The 22,027-nt window shown below is 37.7% G+C and overlaps 1 protein-coding gene across 5 annotated transcripts in view; it reads right to left on the bottom strand.

Moving 5' to 3' along the window:
* Positions 1-5,639: 5,639 nt before the first annotated feature.
* The window catches only part of MMS22L (MMS22 like, DNA repair protein), a 96,338-nt gene continuing 79,950 nt past the window's right edge, over positions 5,640-22,027 (bottom strand). For all 5 annotated transcript variants that reach the window (XM_084512600.1, XM_084512597.1, XM_084512599.1 and 2 more), the window contains exons 20-25: positions 20,972-21,141; positions 12,877-13,088; positions 10,536-10,702; positions 9,038-9,134; positions 7,734-7,901; positions 5,640-6,331 (exon numbers count right to left, since the gene is read on the bottom strand). In XM_084512600.1, the coding sequence (XP_084368726.1) occupies positions 6,250-6,331; positions 7,734-7,901; positions 9,038-9,134; positions 10,536-10,702; positions 12,877-13,088; positions 20,972-21,141 (896 nt within the window). In that variant the 3' untranslated portion in view covers positions 5,640-6,249. The remainder of the gene's footprint in view (positions 6,332-7,733; positions 7,902-9,037; positions 9,135-10,535; positions 10,703-12,876; positions 13,089-20,971; positions 21,142-22,027) is intronic.

The raw sequence follows: 22,027 nt of genomic DNA on the forward strand, positions 1-22,027 counted from the left end.
ACAATGTGGAAACAAGCGCGAAAGGAGGCGGCATCTGTTTATTGAAAATTAGAATGTAGAATAAATTAAGAGGGCAAGGTTAAAACACTTCATCTGCAGTCAGAGTTTGTAGCGGAGGAAGACTTTGCAGGAAGTTTAGCACATAGACTATGTAAAGGTCTTCTACAGTTTAATTTCGCAAAATTTAAGCTTTTTTTTTTTTTTTTTTTGAAGGACACATTTTAAAGGGAAAAAATATCCACATGATGTTTTTTCAAAAGAGATGGTTATGTATAGTTTTTTCACAGTAATGCCAGAATTAAAATGCTTAAAATGTTAACTCTTACTATGGGTAGATAAGGTTATGCTGCAATACTTAACGTACTGAAGAACAGAACAAGTATTTTTAGCAATGCTCTCAACCTTGCAACTGAGGTAATTTTTCTGCCAGTGCAATACACGTCATGTCGGCCCTTTCTAAAACTGATGACTAGCAAACTCAAAAATTTTAATGCCTGTTTGGGTGACCCTTTACAGGGATGACGGTATATCTGAGACAATGTTTGCTGGACTGAACAATTCATTTAATTTGGTTTTGACAGGGAATTAATCTGTTGGTAATTATGAAGGCCTGCAAAGACATCACATCTGTGAGTGCAGGATCTGGGCACGTGTTGTTCTGCTTTGTTTTATACGTACTTCTATGTTTTGTATATTGAGCCCACAAAAGGGTTACCATTTCAATGCTGCTCAAGTAGACAAAAGCCATATCCTAGTCATTCATCATAAAACAAGCCTAATTATGCTAGGACATATTGACACTGCATCAGATTTTTAATCTTCAACATAATTTTATAACCATTGCTAACAGATGGGCTGATTACACTGAATTTGAGTTTTAAGTAATAGTTAAAAATTATAAAATATGATTAAACTGAAAATACGCATGCATACATAATTTTCTGAAGCTACTGAGGGAAGGAAAAACAGAATGCAATAAAACCTCTTTTCAGTTTCCTGAGGGAAATACGTTGCATTTAGGTGGACAGTTAAAGAAGTTCCTTAAATGACTAGTAGTAAGCAGTATGTGCTGTTGGCAGCTCCTCTTCTGTGCAATTACAAGATACGCAGAACCTTTTTCTTTGCACAGGTCTGCTGCTCTATTCCAGCATAAAAGGCATAAATTTTTCTATTTCAGAGTCTCTTTTATTGAAACAAGTGCCTTCTCCCACTATTTTTTTTTGTCATTGAAAATGAAAGCAAGGAATAATTTAAATTATCATGTTCCTGTTCTTTAATAACAGTAAAAAATGGGAAATTCTTATAAAATAGATGGACAGCTTTGTGGGACTAATGGAAGTTGCATGTGAATTTTGAATAGAAGGTTTCTGTCTCCCCCTCCATCATTTTTCAGTTATTTTAGGGTTACTAAAGGAACGATAAACCAGACTTTCCTCTCCCTGCCATTGTTCATGATGTGCTGGACATCTGTTTCACACCACAAGGACAATGATGGGTCAGAGGTGATCAGTATCCTGAATTCTGGAACAGGGAGAATAATAGAAAAACGAAATACTTTCTACTCCTTTTTCCAAGATGTAGGAATTGAGAGCTGAAAGGGCACAGTAGTCTTCAAGCACCTAAAATCAGTGGAGAAAATGCCTACAAGGCTCGCGCCAGCTGGACTTTAAAGAGAGCTCTTGTCAACACTATTAGCATTGCTAAACACAAAGAAGATATTGGGGATGGACCACGCAGCAGGCTTTGGGGAAGAAAAAGCTTATGGAGATTTAATATTTTGCTAACACACCATTGAAATACGTTGATCCTGCCATGATGTAATTAACATTCAAAATGGCTTAATACCATGAACTTTTCATATGTAGAAGGGGAGCAGGACTAACCCTCAGTGTTTGGTGAAGGCTTTCTGAATTTCATTATTAACTCTAACCTTAGTAATACTCTTGCTCCAAGCTTGCGGGAGGCCACAAAAGCCTCAAAAAGTTGGGTAAAAGAAGCAGAATTGCAATGGCATTTGCCTGTCTAAATACTACTGGGATGATGGATTATTTCTGAAAGGTAACTTTTGAACATAGAGGCAAATATGTCATAAGGTCTTTAAATAATGTTTGGAGAACTGGAGACAAAATGCTCCAGCCTGTTAAAAAACCCAACACACAGATTTACAAATGGGCACAGATGGGCACAGTAGGCTGTACTATTCCTTTGAAGCTTACATGTTAGTGGACACTACACCAATTTCTCTTAAGAATATGCAGTTGGCCAGGTGCTAACTGAACAGTTCCTCCAGGAAGCCAATTTTCCTTATTTTAAGTAATTAAAATGTTATTAATTTTCAGTAATTTCACAAGTTCAGGGAAGTTTGGATTAGGTCACATTCGTGCCATTGATCTAAATGAGGCCAGTGAAATTGGTGAAGCTCCCCCTGCATAGGTCTACAGCCATATGGACAGTGTGATCTCAACCACAGTATTTTCCATAAGATAGTAGAAATGCCCATTATCCTCTAAAACAATCTGAATAATTATAAGCAAAAATATTCCAGTTGTTGTAAAATAATAGCAATACTGGGTAAAAGAAAGGAACGTATGCCTTCTGAAGCCATCTTTCAGGACAAATTGCTTGCAAGAGCAACTGTCCCCTAAAAATAATAATAATTTACAATGCTCAAGCTGCTTTTGGCAAGTGCCTTTTTTAAGCTCTAGCATGCCTCTGGAAGTGTGGCTCCCCCTCACCAACTGATTGACACAGCTGCTACTGTCAGGGGCTGATAGCATCCAAGCGGCAGTTCTTGTCTTCTCTGCAGTCAATGAGCTTGTATTAACACTCTTAACACATTCAGAGTAAGGCTTGGTATACATCTCTGGGAAGGTGATCCCAGGACATAATTTCTTCATCTGCTAGACATCATCTCAGATTTGAGGCTTGACCCCGTTTTCCAATTATCAACATTCTTGTCACAGGAGCCTTGCTTAATAGCTTTCCAGGGATCCTCCCCTGAGACTCAGTGGAGAACAGTTATCTATATCACTTAGTGGAGGGCAGATGACCCTACATGGGACTTGGCAGAGAAAGACACCTGCACAGTGGTAGTGGAAGCTTCTGGTAGCTCACTGCACGTTTCTCCTGAGAAATAAAGACTCCAAAAATTAATGCAGGGTTAGACAGTGACACATCTACACCCCCTGGTTTGCAGAGGATTTCTGCTCTGATGCTCCCTGTAGATTTCTATCTACATTGCCTTGAAAACAGATGTCTGAAATTGCCTGTCCCAACACATTGCAGAGGTGATGATCACTTAAGTGAGTCTCTGAGGTTGGTGTATGACTTGCTAGTAATACCAGCCATGCCTACTGGTTCCAGTTCAAATATAAGTGCTTACAACCCCTCCATCCCAAAAAATACTGGCAGGAAAACTGCTCGGAAGGAAGAAGCTTAAGTAAGTTTAAGACTAGGGAGTCACTGAGAGATAAAAAAATTCTTGTTGGCTGCTGCCCAAATTGCAGCACACTGAAGTATCTGCTGGCTAAACCCTGAGGTGACGTTTTCAGCTGCCACAAAAACCCAGCTCCATGCCACCAGGATACTGATCCCTGGCAGAACAGATCAAAGCGTGAGTCTCTGAGTGAAAGCCTCTGCTTTCACACTTACCCTGTTCTGCATACAAGATCCAATGCAGATGCCTCAGAAGATGGCCACCCATTTCACAAATGACCATGGGGATGAATCTTTGGTGGGGGGAGAAGAAGAAAGCTCAGCAGGGGCTGAGTTCTTTTCCTCTGAGTGAGGCTAAGGATACTGCAGGCTTACCAGCAGGTGGAAGTCTTTTGTTCACATCCCCTTTACCTGATTTGCAGCAAAGCTCTGTCCTGCAACTCATTAAGCAAAGTGACGAGGCAGCCTTTGTACCTACATGCAGATGACCTGCTCCTGTCAGTGGTAGCAACCAGTGTAGAAGCTGAAGCTTTCCAGGATTTCCTGCTCTAGCTTTAGCAGTTCCCCACGTTTAGCAGTTCCCCACGGCATTTTTACTTTTTATAAACCAAACTGCGTGAAAAATAATATAGAAAGGTTTACTTCATACACTAAGCAATATTTAAGCTTTATATGGACAGTATCTAATAAGACACATAAAACAATTATTGTCTAATATAATTATCTAACATATTGTCTAAGATAATACATCATTTGTTTAGTTTTGTGGTGGTTATCAGTCATTTTTTAATACTGTACTTAAATTTAGCACTTTCTTCTATTTTCTAACTAACTTTGGACTGCTGTTTTGGTGTATACTTGGTAAGTCAGTCTAGAGTAATACTCTGCAAGCCTTCATCTCATTAATATTATCAAAACTGTCAGTCACATCTGCAAATGTCCATACCAAATAATTAGACCAAACCAGATTGCCCATTTGGCAGTGGTTGATGAATATGATGCAAAATGCTTTATTTCTGTTCACATTAACTTTCTGACAGAGAAGAATGATAATTTCCAAACTGTTTAAATCAGTTTCTTATGCACTGAGCTGTTACCATTTGCATAAAGCTCTGTTGCTTTTTCAGAAACTTCCAACCACTACAGCTAGTATTAAATGTGTCTTTAACAATCTGCTAAACACATCATTAAATGATTTGTTGTGTCTGCTCCATCCTTTACAGGTGCAAGGTTTTACTTTCAGGAAGTAATACTACAGTCAGACATCTGTTCTGTAATCTGGTGGTAGGACTCAAATTTTGAAGAGACATCTCTATTAATCTTACTCGGAAAACTTATTTATTTTTTAAAAGCTTTTTAGAAGTACAATTCTCTTGAGATGAATAAAACTCCTCCCAGGTAGAGAAGCTTACAAGAAGCTACAATGCAAGTTCAATAAGTCACTTTCATAATGAAAAGAACCTTCATGTTCTGCACTATTAAGTAGCCTAAAGAGGCTTTTAGTTATTGCATTATCCAAAGTAACGATAACTGATTTAGGGAAAAAGATTATCTATTCGGACTTGATAAAATTACCATGAAGGAAGTAAAGTCGCTCTGACCAAGATTTTTTTTGGTGGCATTTTTGAGACGCAAAAGTAATCTTTCCTTCCCATTAATATCATAAAGTTAAAATCTGAATAACGTTAAAACGAAGCAGCCTGTTCACCAGTGCTGCCATTAAGGCAAAACTTACTATTCCTAGGGTCCAGTAAGTGGTTGCAAAAATACGGGTTACTGTGGGGAGTGAAAAATTTGAATTCCATAGGCATTAATGGAAGTTTCCTGAGAACATTGGAAAAAACACAGAAAAAGTTAGAGCTTGACTCCTTCTGGAAAGACCCAAAGGATAATCCAAAATGCAGCAAAATACTTGATAAATCCAGCTTTTGAGGATTAAAAGTAACTGCTAGCCTATTTATTTCAAATGAAATAAATATCCCAAATAAGCATTTCCTTCAGAGGTCTACTGTCCTCTTTCTCTTTTCTCACACTATTTATACCAATTGTAAATTAAATGTGTTATTAGCAGTGTCATGACTAATAAAAAACAACATGGGATCCCTGTAAATTCTGGGTTAATTTTAAAACATTACTGAAAAGGAAGAGGTCAGGAAATCTGAGCCTATGTTTTCTTATATTACCCACAAACACAACAGAAGAGATTTTGCACTGGAAACTGAAGAACTTTAATGTTTTAATACAGGCGGAAGGTTAAGACAGCTATATACATTTTGTGCAACATATATACAAGACCTTTCTTAATATATACCATACTGGCCCAACTACTGGTGAATGCACTGCATTCAAAAAGCTCAGTACTACAGATAAGTTTTCTCTCATTCTCCTAACATAATAAATTAGAAGTTACAAAGCTACAATTTTCTTAAGAATATACTGAAGGTTTTCAAAAGGACAGTGCTAAGAGGGTCAGGTCTCAATGTGAATTGAGTTCTGTGTAATTACTTTGATTTAATTTTTTTTTTTAAATCCTGCCTTGTATGTTGCAACACAGGCTCTGCTCATGTAGACATTTGAACACATAATAAATTTGCCATACCTCTTAATCACCATTCAGCAGTATATTCAGAGTTACTCTTCAGATGCATGACAATATTCAAATACCAAAGAAATCATTAAAATTAATACATAGCTTGAAAAAAAAAAAGATAAATGGATTGCAGTTGTAAAGATAAAAACTAGGCTAGTGTGTTGTACAGAGCAGTTTTAGGTATCAACATTGTCAGAGGAAAGGATCAATCACCATCAATACTGCTAACCTGTCTCATTTTCCAGTTTTTGTATCTCATTTTGTCCAGCCTCTGAGAGGTAAGATAAGAGTCTTTTATAGGCTTCTCTGTTGAAAAACAAAAAAAAAAGTGATGTGTTAGTTAAAAGTTTCACACGTCTGAGGAGTAAAAGCACATAATTTCCAAACACATTGGGATATGAACCCACAATAACTTTTTCTTTCCCTATTTATCCACAGCTTTGTTTGCTGTGAATTTTTAGCATGGCCGGGTTGGAGGAAGAATGAGGGTTGCATAATTTACAGCTATAAGTGTTGTGAAGATGCTTAGAAGTCTCTTTCCTTAGGGAGCTGCTGTGAAATAGATTTTTGTTTTATTTTAAAACATAGAGTTAACCAGGGCTTAAAGGAGATCTGCAATGAGACTTCACCGTGTTCACTATCTGATTTCCACATAGGAAATCTCTCTGTGACTCATGCTATGGGCACAGTGATGTGAGATACTAGACTGCCAAGCTAATAAAAAGGGAATAATACAATTATAAATGAATTAAATATTTTTCATTACATAGCCAATGTGTACTCTTTGAATAACCTTTACCATCCCATTAATTTCATTCTTAAATGACTGGTTTTTGTTTGTTTTTAAACAACCCAGGCCCTGCCAAAGTGTACATCAAAACTTCTCCAGGCTGAGGTGTGACAAGGATCTACTCTTTGAGGGGTACCAGTATGTATAATGCAGACACTGAAGCCAGGATCTGGCCTTGACCTGCTAGAGCCTGCATTCCAGTTAGGAGATCTAATGGAAGGAGCCCTTTTGGCTTAGGTACAGAGCTGCCTCCATTTTTGTAGCAACATTTATAGGGTTGCTGAAAGTTCACTGCTGCATCTGCACCAAGAGAAGCCACCAACTGTGCTGAGTAGCTCACCTTGTGCCATTTGCTTCTAGGGCTAGATGGATTCACACGTCAAATATTTCTGTCCTTAGTTCTCAAGGGGGCAAATGGAGAAAATGTGATTCTGCTGTGCCTGTCGGAGAGGAGGCTGGCCGTTTCTGAACAGCCACAACTCCCAGAAGTTTATAATATAAAAGAACTCTTAAAATTCAGCCACAGATATTTATTTCCAAGCATCTGAGATGATATCTGATTAAACTGTAATTTTACATCTAAGCCATGAAGTTATCTAAAACAGGGACTTACTTAAGGATAATTCATTGGGGCAGGAATTCTTCTTCATTGCATGCTTTATAACATAGATTGTAGTGAACAGAGGCAGCCTGGCTCTGTTCTGTGTGGGTCTGTAGCCCTAGCGTCAAAATATCTCTTAAAATACTTAGCAAACATGGCTTAAAATCATGAAAGGCATGAGCGAAGTAGATTTTGTTTGAACACTTTTAAAAATCACTCATTTTTTAGTATCTGTACTGCTGTCTAACATTGCTTTCTTTCAAGAGAATATACCCTACTATTCATTATCAAAAAGCAGCATTAAACAAAAAACAAACCTTTGTGCAGCATTTCTTCCAAGACCTTGTTTGTGCTCTGAATCCTTCAGAGCCTGTGTCATTGTGGGAATCAGGCTGGTAACTAACGTCTGATCCAAGACTGCCACTGCTTCTAATATGCTGTAAACCCGGTGATCATACACTGCAATGTAGTCCTGGATAAACTGCCTGAGGGGAGCACAGAGGCATTTAATGCAAGGTCAAAACCAGATACAGAGAACATGCCAAGAACAACTGAAGAGTAATCAGAACAAGCAATCTGGCTGCATGGAAATTTTCCTATTGTTACACTGAAATACTCAAATGGAATACCTTCTCCAAACAGAGCCATGCTTTTGAAGGCTAATGCTGAGGAAAAAAACCCACACATTTATTTTCAAGCAAATTGTCAGATTCTGCTGCTGTTTCATCAGTGCTGACTTCTTCCTGAGCACTTTACTTTGTAATGCAGCTGTCTGAATGTAAAACTAAAAGATGTATTTATTATTTAGTAAATTAAGAAGTCCATTAAGACAAGACATCTAGATTCAAATCTGCAGATACAACATAAGCATTTCTTTCTAAAGCTCCACTAGATCTTAAGCAGGGTGGAAGTGTATCCATTCATCTTCCTGAGGGCTTGAGGTCTTTAAAGAGCACAGATTACATTTGAATGAGAAGTTACACCACTGGAGTGAAACACCTCAAAGCCTCTGCATTACACACGGAGTTCAGAAAATGTCTCTGGAGCTTTCATCTAGATATAACCCAACACAGCACCAGTGTTCAGGTTTGCAAAATATCTTTGGGTCTTAGCGCATGCATCTCCTCTGCTGTATCCACATGAGGAACAGGACACTACAGGAAGGATGTTGCAGATGTATGGAATAAGTATAACTGACATTAAAATAATTTTATTTACTTGTCATAGAAATTAATAAACTAGAAAGCAAAACTTGTTTTATGAGGATTTGATCTCCATTATATACAATTCAAATTAGGCATGCACATCCCTCATAGGACCTTATACTCAGCATCACCATTCACGAAGAGATTTTCCCATTACAGCAGCAGTGTACCTCTCTACTGTAGTCTTTTCAAAACAGTACCTAATCCATGAAAACACAGATAATGATTCTCTATATTTTTGCTCTGGCTCTTTGGCCAAGCAACGTTTAAAACCAGTGCCAAAAGTACCATAATTTAAGTGCCATAAACAAGAGACAATGTGGTATGTTAAAGATAATTAGTTATTTAAAGAAAACATGTTTGCTGTCAATTGGATTGCAGCAGATTCACTGCCAATTGGCATATTTTCTAGTTACCTAAATACAGAAGTCAGCTGGGTGGCATGTTCTCCTCCTGACCCCACTTGGCAGCCTTCTACCATGCACTGCACAATGTCTGTAGATATTTTTTTAACTGTAAAAAAAAAATCACAAGATTCACACAGAGCTCTTGAACTGACCATCTGGAGAATGTCTTTCATGAAGATTACAATTTTTAAATGAGGAAAAAAATGGTTTTTATCTTACTTTGATACAAGTGAAATGACTTAGAGCAGTTAGTTAGATTGTCTATAAAGAACAGAATGAATCACAGATTTATGCAAAAGTCCTATTTTCACCACCATTATTCTTTAAACATACAGATTTTTAAGTACAATATTGTCTCTGAGTCAGGGCACAGACATACACTTAGTGGAAATAGGGATTTTATTTAGATTTAAGTTTTGTTTGTATTCTTCAATCATTCCTATTTGAATAGAAGAAGAGCAGTCATGGCATTATATCCTGCCCAGAGCTATACAGATCTACTCCTTATGTTCAGTGGTAGGTATTGTTCTGAATTCCACCTGTTTGTGCTTTTTTCAGACAACAATAACAAAAATCACTAGTTTCTTCCATTTATTTTTTCCAAATATTCAAGATGCAAGATACAGCTCTTCCTTTGTAACGGTGGAGCTGAGCTGCAACAGCTTCTCTACAAGGGCATAGTGGAGTCCTGTCTAGGCAGGCAGTGTGTTGATGGCTACATCAGCATGGGACATTCAGCTCACTCTACCCCACAGCACACTGCAAAGTGGGTACTTTCAGCTTCAGACAGATATGGCTATGATAGCAGAAGTGGGGAGAAAGGTGTGTGCTAATTCAGCTAACCCGAGCATATCTTGTCCTTGAAACTTTCACAGAACAGAATCAAAAATTGCTTTATTAGCCAAAATTTTCTGGAGAAGTCAGAGGTGAATCCCCACGTTGCCTAATACCTCTACTGGCAGCAAGGAGTGGAAATTGTTGGCACATTCACATTCAGTATACAACTGTGGGGTGAACACAGTACTTCATTTTTTAGGAAGCTAAAAATGAAGTTATCACTACCAACTGGAATGTGCTGAAAGAAAAGGAGACTCAAAGATCCCTTCATAAGTGGATTAAAAGTAGCAGGTTGCTTTCTGATGCCTCTATGTGGAGAACATGTTCTAGACTAATTTGGGCTAAAAGCTTTAGGTGCAAGAAAACTTCCACAGTTACAAAGTCTGGGAGAAATGAGCTGGGAAGTATGGGAGAATGGAAATGCTCTTCAGATTCCTGACAAACTGATCATGAGTTCATCAGAGTCTGAGAGCAGAACTCCTGTCTTGGAGACATAAGTCCCAGCCTACTTAATGACCAGCCAAAGCTTGTCCAGTTTATCTGGCTAATGCACCTCATTCTCCTCATCTAAAAGCCATGGAAAACTTGCACATTGGGATGAAGGATGCTCAGCCAGTATAAAAGTCGTACAGGTGTAGAGAGACGTTTTAAAAGCAAACAAGGGGCTCACCTTGCAGCTCATTAACCAGCACCAAGCATTTTAACACAGCCGGGAGAACCAAGCCGACGTCACACTGTGCAGTGGTCTGTGTTCGCTGAAGCACTTCAAGAATGAAAGCAAGAACCGAGGCCAAGCGAGGAGGCGGAGCACTGCCTTTGAACTGCAGATAGTTCTCACTGGGAAGACAAAGCAAACCAAAACATAGTCTGAGTTGTTTTATTTTATTTTTCTTTCATTTGTCTTTCATTCAGTGCAAGCACCACGTACTTGAAAATAACATTGTGATATTTCAGCGGGAGGCCTGTTACATAGATTTCTATCTTTATCTAGACTCTGCTAATGGTTTCTATTTATCTTAGTCTTAGAAATGGCTCCCAATTTATCAGAGGACAGTGATGCCTTTTGACTCTTCTGTTGAGGGAACTAAAAAATAGCAGTCATAATTATAGTTTAAAAGCCAAGTGTGACTATAAAAGTTAAAGCTGCGTAAAATAACTGAATAAAAGTAGGATTCAAAACAACATCCAAAATATAGCTGTTGTTCAGTTACTTTATTTAGCTTTATGTGCTATTGTCAGTTCACAATTCAACTTGTGGTAACAGCTCCTCTGTCACTACTGGTACTGTTACTTTTGTCAATGGTATGTTGAAACAGAACAATCTGGTTGGACCCGATGATCTTTCAAGGTCCCTTCCAACCCCTTCAGTTCTGTGATTCTGTGAATCTCTGCTTTTCCTCGCTCAGAGTTAACATAATCATCTCCAGTACAAAACTGGTCACAAAAATAAAAGGTAACCTGTCAGTCTGCACCAAGAACAAGTTTTGACATTACTGACATTGTCTGTCCCAATTTTAATTACTTTTTTAATTTTTACTTTTTTAAAAAATATTTTTTTCCAAAAAAAGTGATGCAAGATTGAACAACTGTTGATTTGACATTACAAATGAATTTTCTGAAAACTGAAGACAATGACTGTTACTTTGGAATATCCAGGAGAGAAGGGTGCAGGTAAATAGAACACAGCATTTATTCATCAGTTAACAAGAGCACTCCCAGAACCTTCAAAATAACTGTTTAGATATTTAATAGTAATTACCCTTAGCTACCCAAACTAGCAAATTTGTCTGCTGAGCAATGCATCAATTAAAAACTGTTATCCTTGTTAAAAAATTTTATAAGGCACACGTACAAATTTACACTTTCAAATAAAACTGACTTTAAAAGATCTGAATATTTGAATGCCCATTGACATAACTTACAAAACAAAAATTGTAACACTTCTATATCCTTTGCATCATGTGGTCTTACGTTAGTATCTTTGAAATCTCCTGTCCCATTAACTTACTATGGGAATTGCCCACTATTTTTTGGGGGTGGGTTGCATACGCTTCCACTCAAATGATTCTCTGACCTGGATAATACACTCTGGTTCAATTTTCTCTGTGCAGCAGCAAGATACTCGTTAACTTTCGTACGGTAAAAAGGCCAATGAAATTTGAATGTATTTATCTGTGCACCTAGTGACTGTCTCCTGACCACCCAACAGTTTATAAATCAGGCTGCTGTTCCGTTCTAAGATATTCTTCCCAGATCACTAAGAAACGTTTCATGTCTTACAAGTCACCAAGTGCCATTACACTTTCAGAACTTTCCTTCCAATATCAAGCTTAAAATTCACACATGCATGCACACATTCACAAATAACTTTATTAAGATGACAAAGTTTGAGTATTCATAAGTTCATAAAAAATGTCAGAAGACTGTGAAATCTTAATTCACTCCCTTAATATGTGATAATATAGGCTTTACTTACAACATTGCCTACCATATTTACCTACATTCAACACTGATATTCTTTTAATCAACGTGTACACACACTATTTAACAAAGAAAAATAAATTTACCTCAGATATAGGCAATCATCTTATATTTGAGGGGGGGGTAATTTTTCTCCCAACGTGAAGAAAAAAATGCAGACTGTATCTTTACATCTCTGTTTTCCCACACCTCAAAATCTTTACTTCCCCTGGGTAGCTGGCACATCTACGTATATTCTGACACTCAGAAGAGCACCTCGTCCTCCCATGCACAGGCAGCTGTGACAACTGACTCTGTGACCCTAGATACAGCCCGAGATGCAACCATATGATGAGGTATATTGGAGTGCAATGTTTTTGGAAACATACTTGCTTTTCATGTGGCCATATGTGCTCTATATGCTTTGTCCTTCCTTGGCTCCCTACCCAGCATAACTATCAGTTATTGAGAAAACAACAGTGACATTCCCTTTCTCATTAGCTGTTTGTGAAATCTGAGTTAGTGATGTTTTGTTCTTCGCTGGGCCTTACTTTATGACATGCAGAGTGGTCTTCCGTAGACGGAGCATCTGGGGGACTGTAATGGAGCTGCATAAAGCAGTCAGCAAAGGATGCTGTCCAACTCCAAGTGCAGTTGGTGAAGAAGGGAGAAATCGTCCAAAATAATGCTGAATAATGCTCCCAAGCAGTTGATTTAAATAGGCCCCCTGAGTTTGGGTCTGGCAACATATAAAGGATAGGCCCTGTGAAAGAAAGAGAAAGAAATTGAGTATGTCTAACTACTACTGAGCAAGTTCAATAACAGAAAGGTAAATAACTCCTTATGCACTGCATGTAAATTACTGCTGTACAGGTAACCTACTGCATGACAAGTAAATATCAACAACTTGCTACACCTATGACAGTCTATGGATAAAATGTCAAGTCACGGCTTACAAAGGAGAAAAAGTCTTCTACTGGACGAACTAATATACTTGGAAGATGATCTTTGGGGCAGACAATCTTCCTTTCAAATCTGAAAGAAAACCTTGGCATTTCAGACCTGAGAAAGGCTTTTTGTGCCCCAAAGCTCCTCATTTCTTTTTCAACTACATGTGTGGTCTAATGAAGATAGGAATAGCAGTCTGACAAGAAAAAAAATTGCTGATAGCATGAACAATAGTAAATTAGACACCATTTGTAAGGGATTTAAAGATTTTTTTAAATCTGTTTACAATAAAGCTAAAACTGGTGCGACTTATCCAATATAAGCTATGCTGATGACAGAGAAAGAGCTATAATAATGAAAGTAGGTGCTGTCTAGGCAAGTTTCTATGTGAACACTACCCATAGTTATAAAACATACAAGTTTCACCTGTGGGAAGGGAATATCTTTCTTATTTGTAAAAGTTTATGTGAGATAAAGTTAAGAATTCACTTCCTATTCTTTTGGTTACTGAAAGGAAGAAGAATGAATCACTAAGGGAAAAAAAAAGCCCAATTGTCTCCTATCACAAGGGTCACAGTAAGGAGTACAAGTAGAAGTCTCTTCAGAATGCAGTTTTCACAATAGTTTTGTCCAACAGGAACAATGACATAAAAGAAGTTCAAGCACAGAGATCCCTAGACAGCAACTTCAACAGTACTTCAAGCTTCCATTAGCACTGCAGTCCATATGTTTGCAATCCAGACTCCACTTTTGGTAGGATATCTGCCTGAACATTGACAGTTATTGAGGCAAGCTAATGTCCCTAAGAGTCTTGAACTATTCATTCATACATTAAGGTAGAAAATTCAGAGATACTTGAAAGCTGCTTTTGTTCCTGAGCTACTGACAATGAGCATTTCCCATTGCTTTTTGCAGAGGAGCTTCTTCCCAAAAAGATTTTGGTCCACATGAACATAACAAAACAATTCTTTCAGAAAAACAAACAAACAAACAAACATGCTGAGACATCACTGAGAGTCTTTTTGGCACTTTTGTGAAATGAGGAGTTCCAGATTTAGGTTCCATAGTATGCAAATACAAGGGAGATGGGATTTCAAGAAATGAGGCACTTCAAGGCCTGCCTCAAGATTTACTGTAGGCATCCCTCCTGAACACAGACACGTTTGTCAGGGGTTGAAGTTCACGGGCCTCTGGAGCTCCCTGGGAATTGTGGTGTGCCTCAGGGATAGAAGCCACATTCCCTGAACCAGGACTTTGATAAGCAGTTCAGACTGTCTCAGTGTTTTGCGTACATACAGCAAAATTTCGTAGTAAAAGGCAGCTGTTGCTATATCAGAATTCTTAAAAACACACTGCTTGGCAAGTAGAAGGCTCAGAAAGACTGCTATAGATCATCTACTTTGTAAGCTTGAGCATTTGATGTTCTCAATTAGACATTGCAGCAAGCATATAGAAGAGTTTCCTCTATAGAGTTGTCCTTTCTCCAGCACGAAAAGAAAAATATTCCATAATCCCATAACTAGAGCTGGCATTCTTTAAGTCTCTAGACTATTTCAACATGTCAAAAAACATATGAGAAGGTGTATTAATCTAGTTGATAAAAGGGTCACAAAAAAACAACATAACCTTACAGAGGATACCTGTAAGAATACATCAAAGAACATAACACCTGTGGAGAACTAATAATGATAATTACTAAAATCAGACAAGTCTTCAAATTAAGGAGCAACAAATGCCACACAGTATCAAGAAAAGAGGGGTGAAATCAGTTATTAAATAAGTTGCTATTCTTAAGAAATGATCTTAAAGATAGTTGACAGGTGGAATACAAACAAGAAATATTGGAAGTGAAATCTCTGAATCAACTCCCGTAGCAGTTTCACTTGAAGATGGATCAAGTCTAGCCTGACCATTCATAAGAACACTTCCATTTTTAAGTTGAAGCAAACTGATTCTAAATTTTTAGGTGTAGAATGTTTACAGAAGTAATCTGGAAAAGTAGGAAAGGATTAAATTTAAAAACAACACCCTGTCACGAGCATTACTGATCAAGGATTCTGCGTAAAGATTGCTGCTGGCCTTTGGGATGAATGCCATTATCACAGAATCACAGAATCATCTAGGTTGGAAGAGACCTAGATGTCTCACCGAGTCCAACCTCTGACCTAACACTAACCAGTCCTCCACTAAACCATATCACTAAGCTCTGCATCTAAATGTTTTGAGAGAGAAGTCTTGTTTGCTGGAGTGGGGAAGGACAGAAGTCATGAAAGATACTTCTTCGTCAGTTATCTGATGAAGATAGAGTGCCCTTGATGCCCAATAAGGAGAACTGTTAACTTAAGTAGTGTTTAAAAACACAGAAAACCTATTTGTTCTGTAGGTTCATTTTTGGTGGGTCAGGCAGAGATGGTGCCTCTCAAAAAAAGCTTAATTTTTAAAACCACACTGCAATACCAAAATCTCTTCTCAGTAAGGAGGATCTTCGTCTTTTTTTCTTACTTCAGAAAGGAGTTTACAGGTTCAGCACTAAAGGCTTCCAAGATACTAATTCTTTTTTCCAGGTGGCAACAGCAAGGAAAAATCACCTTCCATTTTGCAGGTAGCCAGAAAAACACTCACTAAACAAAACTAAACAAAAAGACTTCTATAAGCTAAACAAATCCATGAATCAGTCTCTACACATGAAGGGAACACCTACAGTATCAAAGCTCTTCAGGCAAGAATCAGACTTTTACGCACCAACACTTCTGTAGTTCGCCCAAAATTTCCGGAGATGAACTTGGTTTTCTCTTTTGGACACAAAGGCCCACTGACTTAGCTCAGTGTGTTCTTTATTTTGAGGCCCTCCTTTTCGTTTCAAAGTGTGGAAAACAGCAGACCTGTACAAAGCTGGACGTCATATTCCAAGTAGCACAAGGGATAAATTATTAACATTGCACTGTAGATGCAAACCTCCAAGTACAACGGCAAATACCCTAGGCAGCGCTGGCCAAGGACATGATTACAAGGAAATCACATAGTACTTTCTTCTTTTACATCCTACCAGTAATTAACAGAGATGAAGGAAGCTGTGAACAGTAGCTTCCTTCTGACAGAGAAAAGAAACACATGCTACTGGACTGAGATCCTGGACCAGAGATCTGAAATCAATCACACCAGACTCCTAGGACAATCCCTACAAAGCAGATGGACATTAAAGAGTTGAGAGCACTGCCTTTTATTATTATTATTATTAACTGTGTTCTTTAGCCATCCACTGAGGTTAAAAAAATATTAAAAAACAAAACAAAACAACAACAACAACAAAAAAAAACACAATAAAAAACAAAGACATTTTAAGAGGAGCAGAGCAGGACAACATCTGTTCCTCTTTTTAACAGAAAGGCAACCGGTTCCCGTGCGTGTTCACTGCAGGAACCTTTTGTGGCCAGAGCTGCCTCTCTTCTGATTTATCCATATATCTGTAAATCACCTGTGGAGAGCGAAGAACCGATTAATATGGATTACTGGAACTATTCACTGCAGAAATGCCAAGCTACCTAATGATGACTTATAATATCAGTCCTGCTGTTGGAATAAATCTGCTGCTCACCAATTAATGTTGTACAATTCCTATTAAACACATACTATAATTCACAAAATGTATTAATAAGCTTGCTCAAATACTGGACCACAGATGTGTCTTGCAGCAGGGCTTTTAAGGTCTGATCTCTGACAAATGCTGAGCCTGCACAGGCCCATTAAAATTACTGGAAAACGTATGTGCCAAGCACTCCTTAAAATGAAGACCTTTCACCACTCTCCTGTATTTAGATAGAAATAAACCATTTTCTGTATTTTGACAGGATAAGCATTGATAAATCAAGCAGGGTATCTCATCTATCCCATTATTATATACATTATGCTTATTCCATGCACCGCATCGTAGTCTTCAAGATGTATTTAAACTACCATTTATTCACTGAAGTTCTGTACACTGCTTCAGTTCTTTCCTGTATTACTGGTAAACATCTATCAAAATTCCCCCAAACCATTCTCCAAGAAATCATAGAGCAATCTCAACTGGTTGGAAATTTCTTGTAGTAGGTTTCAACAATCTGCTATCACGGAAATCAGCTAGTTTTTATTTTATTTGTTTTAACAAAGACAAATACCAAATGTTAGATTTTACACACATCATTATCACATAATTATAAACAGCTCCATAAAATTATAAAAAGGTCTTTCATTCTTGTTCTTCATGAAATTTGCCATTCAAACAACAACAAAGACATCTTTGATATTATATCCCAACCTGGCCTAGTGGAAGGTGTTCCTGCCCATGGCAGAGGGTTGGAACTAGGTGATCTTTAAGGTCCTTTCCAACCCAAACCATCCTATGGTTCTATGAAAATCTTTCCTATTTCATCAAACATTATCCAAATAGATGATGCACATGAAAGAAATAATGTCCATATGGTAAGTAAATCTTTGGGCAAGAAAAAATACCAGTTTAAGAGTTGCAAAGCATCAGTGAGAAAGTTTGAAGGAAACTTCCTGGTAAGTTCAAAGTCTAGTGGAGAACAGGCCAGTAGGCCAGTGGCACAGTAACTACCAAAAGCACAGCTGTACAGCCTGAATTTATACATGCAGGAAACACAAACACAACTAAATACAGTCAGTCTGAACTGAGAGAGAGACACAATGTCAAGTCTTAATTAGTGCACTTGACAATTTGTGCTTGTGTAAAATTACACAAAGACTGTAAATTTGAATAAAAATAAAACTGCAGAATTTTATGGGAGGGAGTGACAGAGGGTGGGATACAGTCAGTTTTGATGAATGCTGATGGTAGTAATAAACCATTCCAACTATGCTGATCACAGTATCAGAATATCCGAATTGGAAGGGACCCACAAGGATCATCAAGTTCAACTCCTGGGTCCCAAGAGCTAAAGGTCCCAGGAAATAAAGTGGAGCTTAATATTTCATCCTAAAAGATACAAAATTGGCCTCTGTCATTACAGAGTGATAAACAAAGGTGATGGTCTTCCTTAGTGACAACACTGTCCTTGCTTTTAATCCTGCTGTCCAAGTTGTTTGGCCAGTTGCATTACCATTACAAGGGGCATGTGATGTTTTGGGGAATTTTATTTATTTGTATTCAGTTCCAAAATTCTAAAGCATTTCATAAAACTGTTGCATCAATGAATATCTGAAATTAACTACCTGCTACAAAGACTGATTTCAAAACCTTTTCAAAATCTACATAAAAGGATCAAGTAAATCACCGTAAGATTAGTTATTGAAAACTTTGGGAAGTATCGCTGTTTGCAAACTGATACATTTTCCAAGATCTGAATTGTTTTGTTTTGTGTTTTTTTATTTTATTTTATTTGTTTTCTCCCAACAAAGGAGCAGAGCCCACACTAAAGGGGCCGAAGAGGGAGAATTCTGGACAAGAAATGATTGAAATGGAACCTCAAACTTTTCAGAAGACTGGGGGGGAGGGAGGGGGGATGGATGGACACGATGACAACGACAACTCTGATTAGCAATGCTACATAAAAGCTTTTATGCTTTGATGACGTATAAAGAATTTGCATGTATAAGAAGTTATTTTGTATGGTCTCCAAACTCCTGTTTCTTTATTTCCATGTAACTGGCCAAGGATTATGCTGTAAGCTACAGTATTAACAGGGACAGGAACACTGTTTATCATTAGGGAGAACTAGGGCTCCTGCAATACAATATCGCTGTTCCACCCCCCTGAATGGGCAACAGACATAGGGCAGCCTCCTAAGGAGAGGCTGATTACTTATTTCACCAGTTAAGTTATTCAAGATAGAGTTACTCCCAGAGCATACAGTTTCTCTGTCTTTTCTCCTACTGTAGTTACATGCTTTCCCTTCCATATATATTATTTTATCACTTTTCTGATTTTCCTTATTTATTTATTTATTTATTTATTTATTTGGGGCTAGTTACCAGTTGCATCAGCTCACACATTTCAGCAAAATCATTAAGCAAATTAAATGGGAATACACATGGGGTGAAAGGGAAGGAATTCACCCTCAAGCCAACTTGGCTTAAGCCAACTGTGAAACGATTACTTGAGAAGTCAGAGTCCCCAGCATCCATTTGATCTCAAAGGAGCTCAGAAGCAGCCCTAAGAAAATCAGTTTTGGAACTGATACTGAAATATTTTCCATTTTGAGTTGGCTCTAAGTGGGCATTTTTCCACTTTCCCAAACAAAGGGGAAGGAAATATTTCTGAATTAATGAAGAGGTCTGTAGCATTTTAAAATGCTGGAACTGTGTAAGTACGAACAAATAATAAAATGTAAAAGTTCTATATTGAAATAGGTTTCTCCTCTTTGTCTTCTTTCCCCAAGACTTTATCAAATTAAAAAATTGCTAGTTTTCTAGAAACGGCATTATGTAAAATAAACTACTGAGTCACCAAGATCATCCAGTTTAGCCTGAAAGCACATGGACTAAGCAGCAGATTGCTGAAGAGTCCCACAGTGAGGTCAGAAAGTCAGAGACTGGCAGAGAAAACAGGAAACAAAGGTCCACAACACTAGGACTTCAGAACCAACTTGAGTGGCTTCCTCTTAAAACTACATCCATATGTGCAGACTACAGAGAAAGAGTGCTCTCTGACTAAAATACTAAATTAGCAAACAGACAGTCACACTCTGTAGTAATATCAGTGTCCAGATGGTCCTACATGTATATAGCTTCTGAAAATACCTACAGAGCAGCAAAGCAAGTCATATTCTGCACATCATTATATAATCATATTCATTTCCATATGACAGGCCATCAATCACAATGCAACTTTTGAAAAAACGAATAAATCCAAGGGATGTTTACAATGTCACCACTGTATTATTTCACAATACGATGTGGTATGTAATCAGTAAAAAAAATGACAATCAAAATGAATTTTAGGAGTGAAGGGAAAAAACAAGCAAAAAAGTTGCAAGGATTTACAAGGTAAAATAAACCAACTTATTTATTTTAAAAATACAACATTTTCCTCACCCGTAGGAATTAATCTCTCTCTACAGCTTCACCAAGCCTTGCAGAGTTTTAAGAGTGATAGGTAAGCTGAGGGGAGAATGAGACGAGTAACACAACACTAGGCTTTACATATGTATGCATAAACAGTAGGAAAAGCATTTGATTCAGCAAAACATCCTCAAACTATTAAGATAAAACAGTGCCATGATATGCAGAGGCTTGTCTTTTGTTACTAAGAGCAACACAAACTACGCAGAATGGCTCATCTTTAATTATCTAGAGTTAGCAAAGTCAAGGATGATTTAAAACATTTGTTTGCTCTGTCATCTCAACAAGTGTCTCGTTACATATTATGATTACTTCATCCGCTGTTTCAGAAATCCCTTACATCAGAGACAGTGCAAACAGCAGGCTGGCTAAGAGCCTCTCTATATACAGCAAGCAGACTGGCAACTCTGGAAGGTAGCACAGCGTAGCTGCATGCAATAAGAGGAAAGCCAATGGGGTGGCATTTTTCCTTCCACTTCCACAAGAAGAAAAATCTCCTCTTGCTGCTTCTTTATATTCTGTCAATGCTTGTTTTGATTAGGGGAGAAAACAAAACAAAACAAAACAAAACCTCCTCTGCTGTACGAATCTCTTCCTAAAGCTATATTTGTCTGCTGGTAATAGAGTTCAGATATTTACCTGAAGATAAAGAGGTAGGCTTTCCTGAATGGCAGACAGCAAAGCCACAGGCAGCTCTCTGTCCTGCTGGAGCACAGAGTGGGGCAGCAGCAAGCAATCTATGATGCGGAACAGGAGTTGCTGTGCTTTGGAAGTGGCCAGTATTGCTGCCCAGTTCTTTACAAGACATCCTGTTGAAAAAGAACCAAGAAATCCCAAAGCAATTTACAATCCCAAAACAACAACAACAACAACAAAAGCCTGAAGAGGAAACGTGTTGAGTAGATAATCCAAGAGTAACAACAGCGACTGTCTCATTCCCTTAGAAACAGCCCCAAGAAAATTTTAAGTCCCTTTACAATTCAGCCAAGTAAAAGTACCAGATTGTTTCAATATATTATATATATTATATATGTGCGCATTGATCTCATCATACAAAGAGGCAGTGCCTTTGCCTTCCACTCATATTTCTAACAATATTTGGCCACCTCAGCAACTACTCACACACACTTTCCATGCAGGAAAATATTAAATAGCTTTCAAATTGTGTTTAATGTATTTAATTTGGCAGACTGAAAAGGATGAGGAGCAGCTAACTGCATTAAACTAGAAACGTCTCTCCAGATATTTGTGGGCTCTCAGTCCACAAAACAAGAGCCTCAGAGAACACCTTACTTGTTTTCTATATGTTATCATATCACTTGCACAGCCATGAGACAGTTTTAAGAACTTGTTTTGAGTTAAAAAAAAAAAAAGGTAAAAAAGTGTTGATGTGGAAATATCCTGACTTTGAGAAACATCCTATTACAGGTGAGATGCAATTTTTCTTGAGAAAATAACTTGTGTTAATACTCAAAATACATATGTCGTAAAATAAGGTGTCTAATTAAGCAGATTCCTAAGTAGTAATTTTCACGAACTTTTTTAAGTTTATATTTAATTAGAAGAAAAAAAATTGCTGGGTGGAAACTACAGGAATACCCCATGAAGATATGTTTAAGACTTCAAAAATAATGAGAGATCAAAAGCAGGCTGTTACAAGATATTATTAATCTATAAAAGTCACCCATTACCATC

This window comes from Aythya ferina, assembly GCF_964211825.1.
Source record: "Aythya ferina genome assembly, chromosome: 3".
NCBI classification, from domain to species: Eukaryota; Metazoa; Chordata; class Aves; order Anseriformes; family Anatidae; genus Aythya; species Aythya ferina.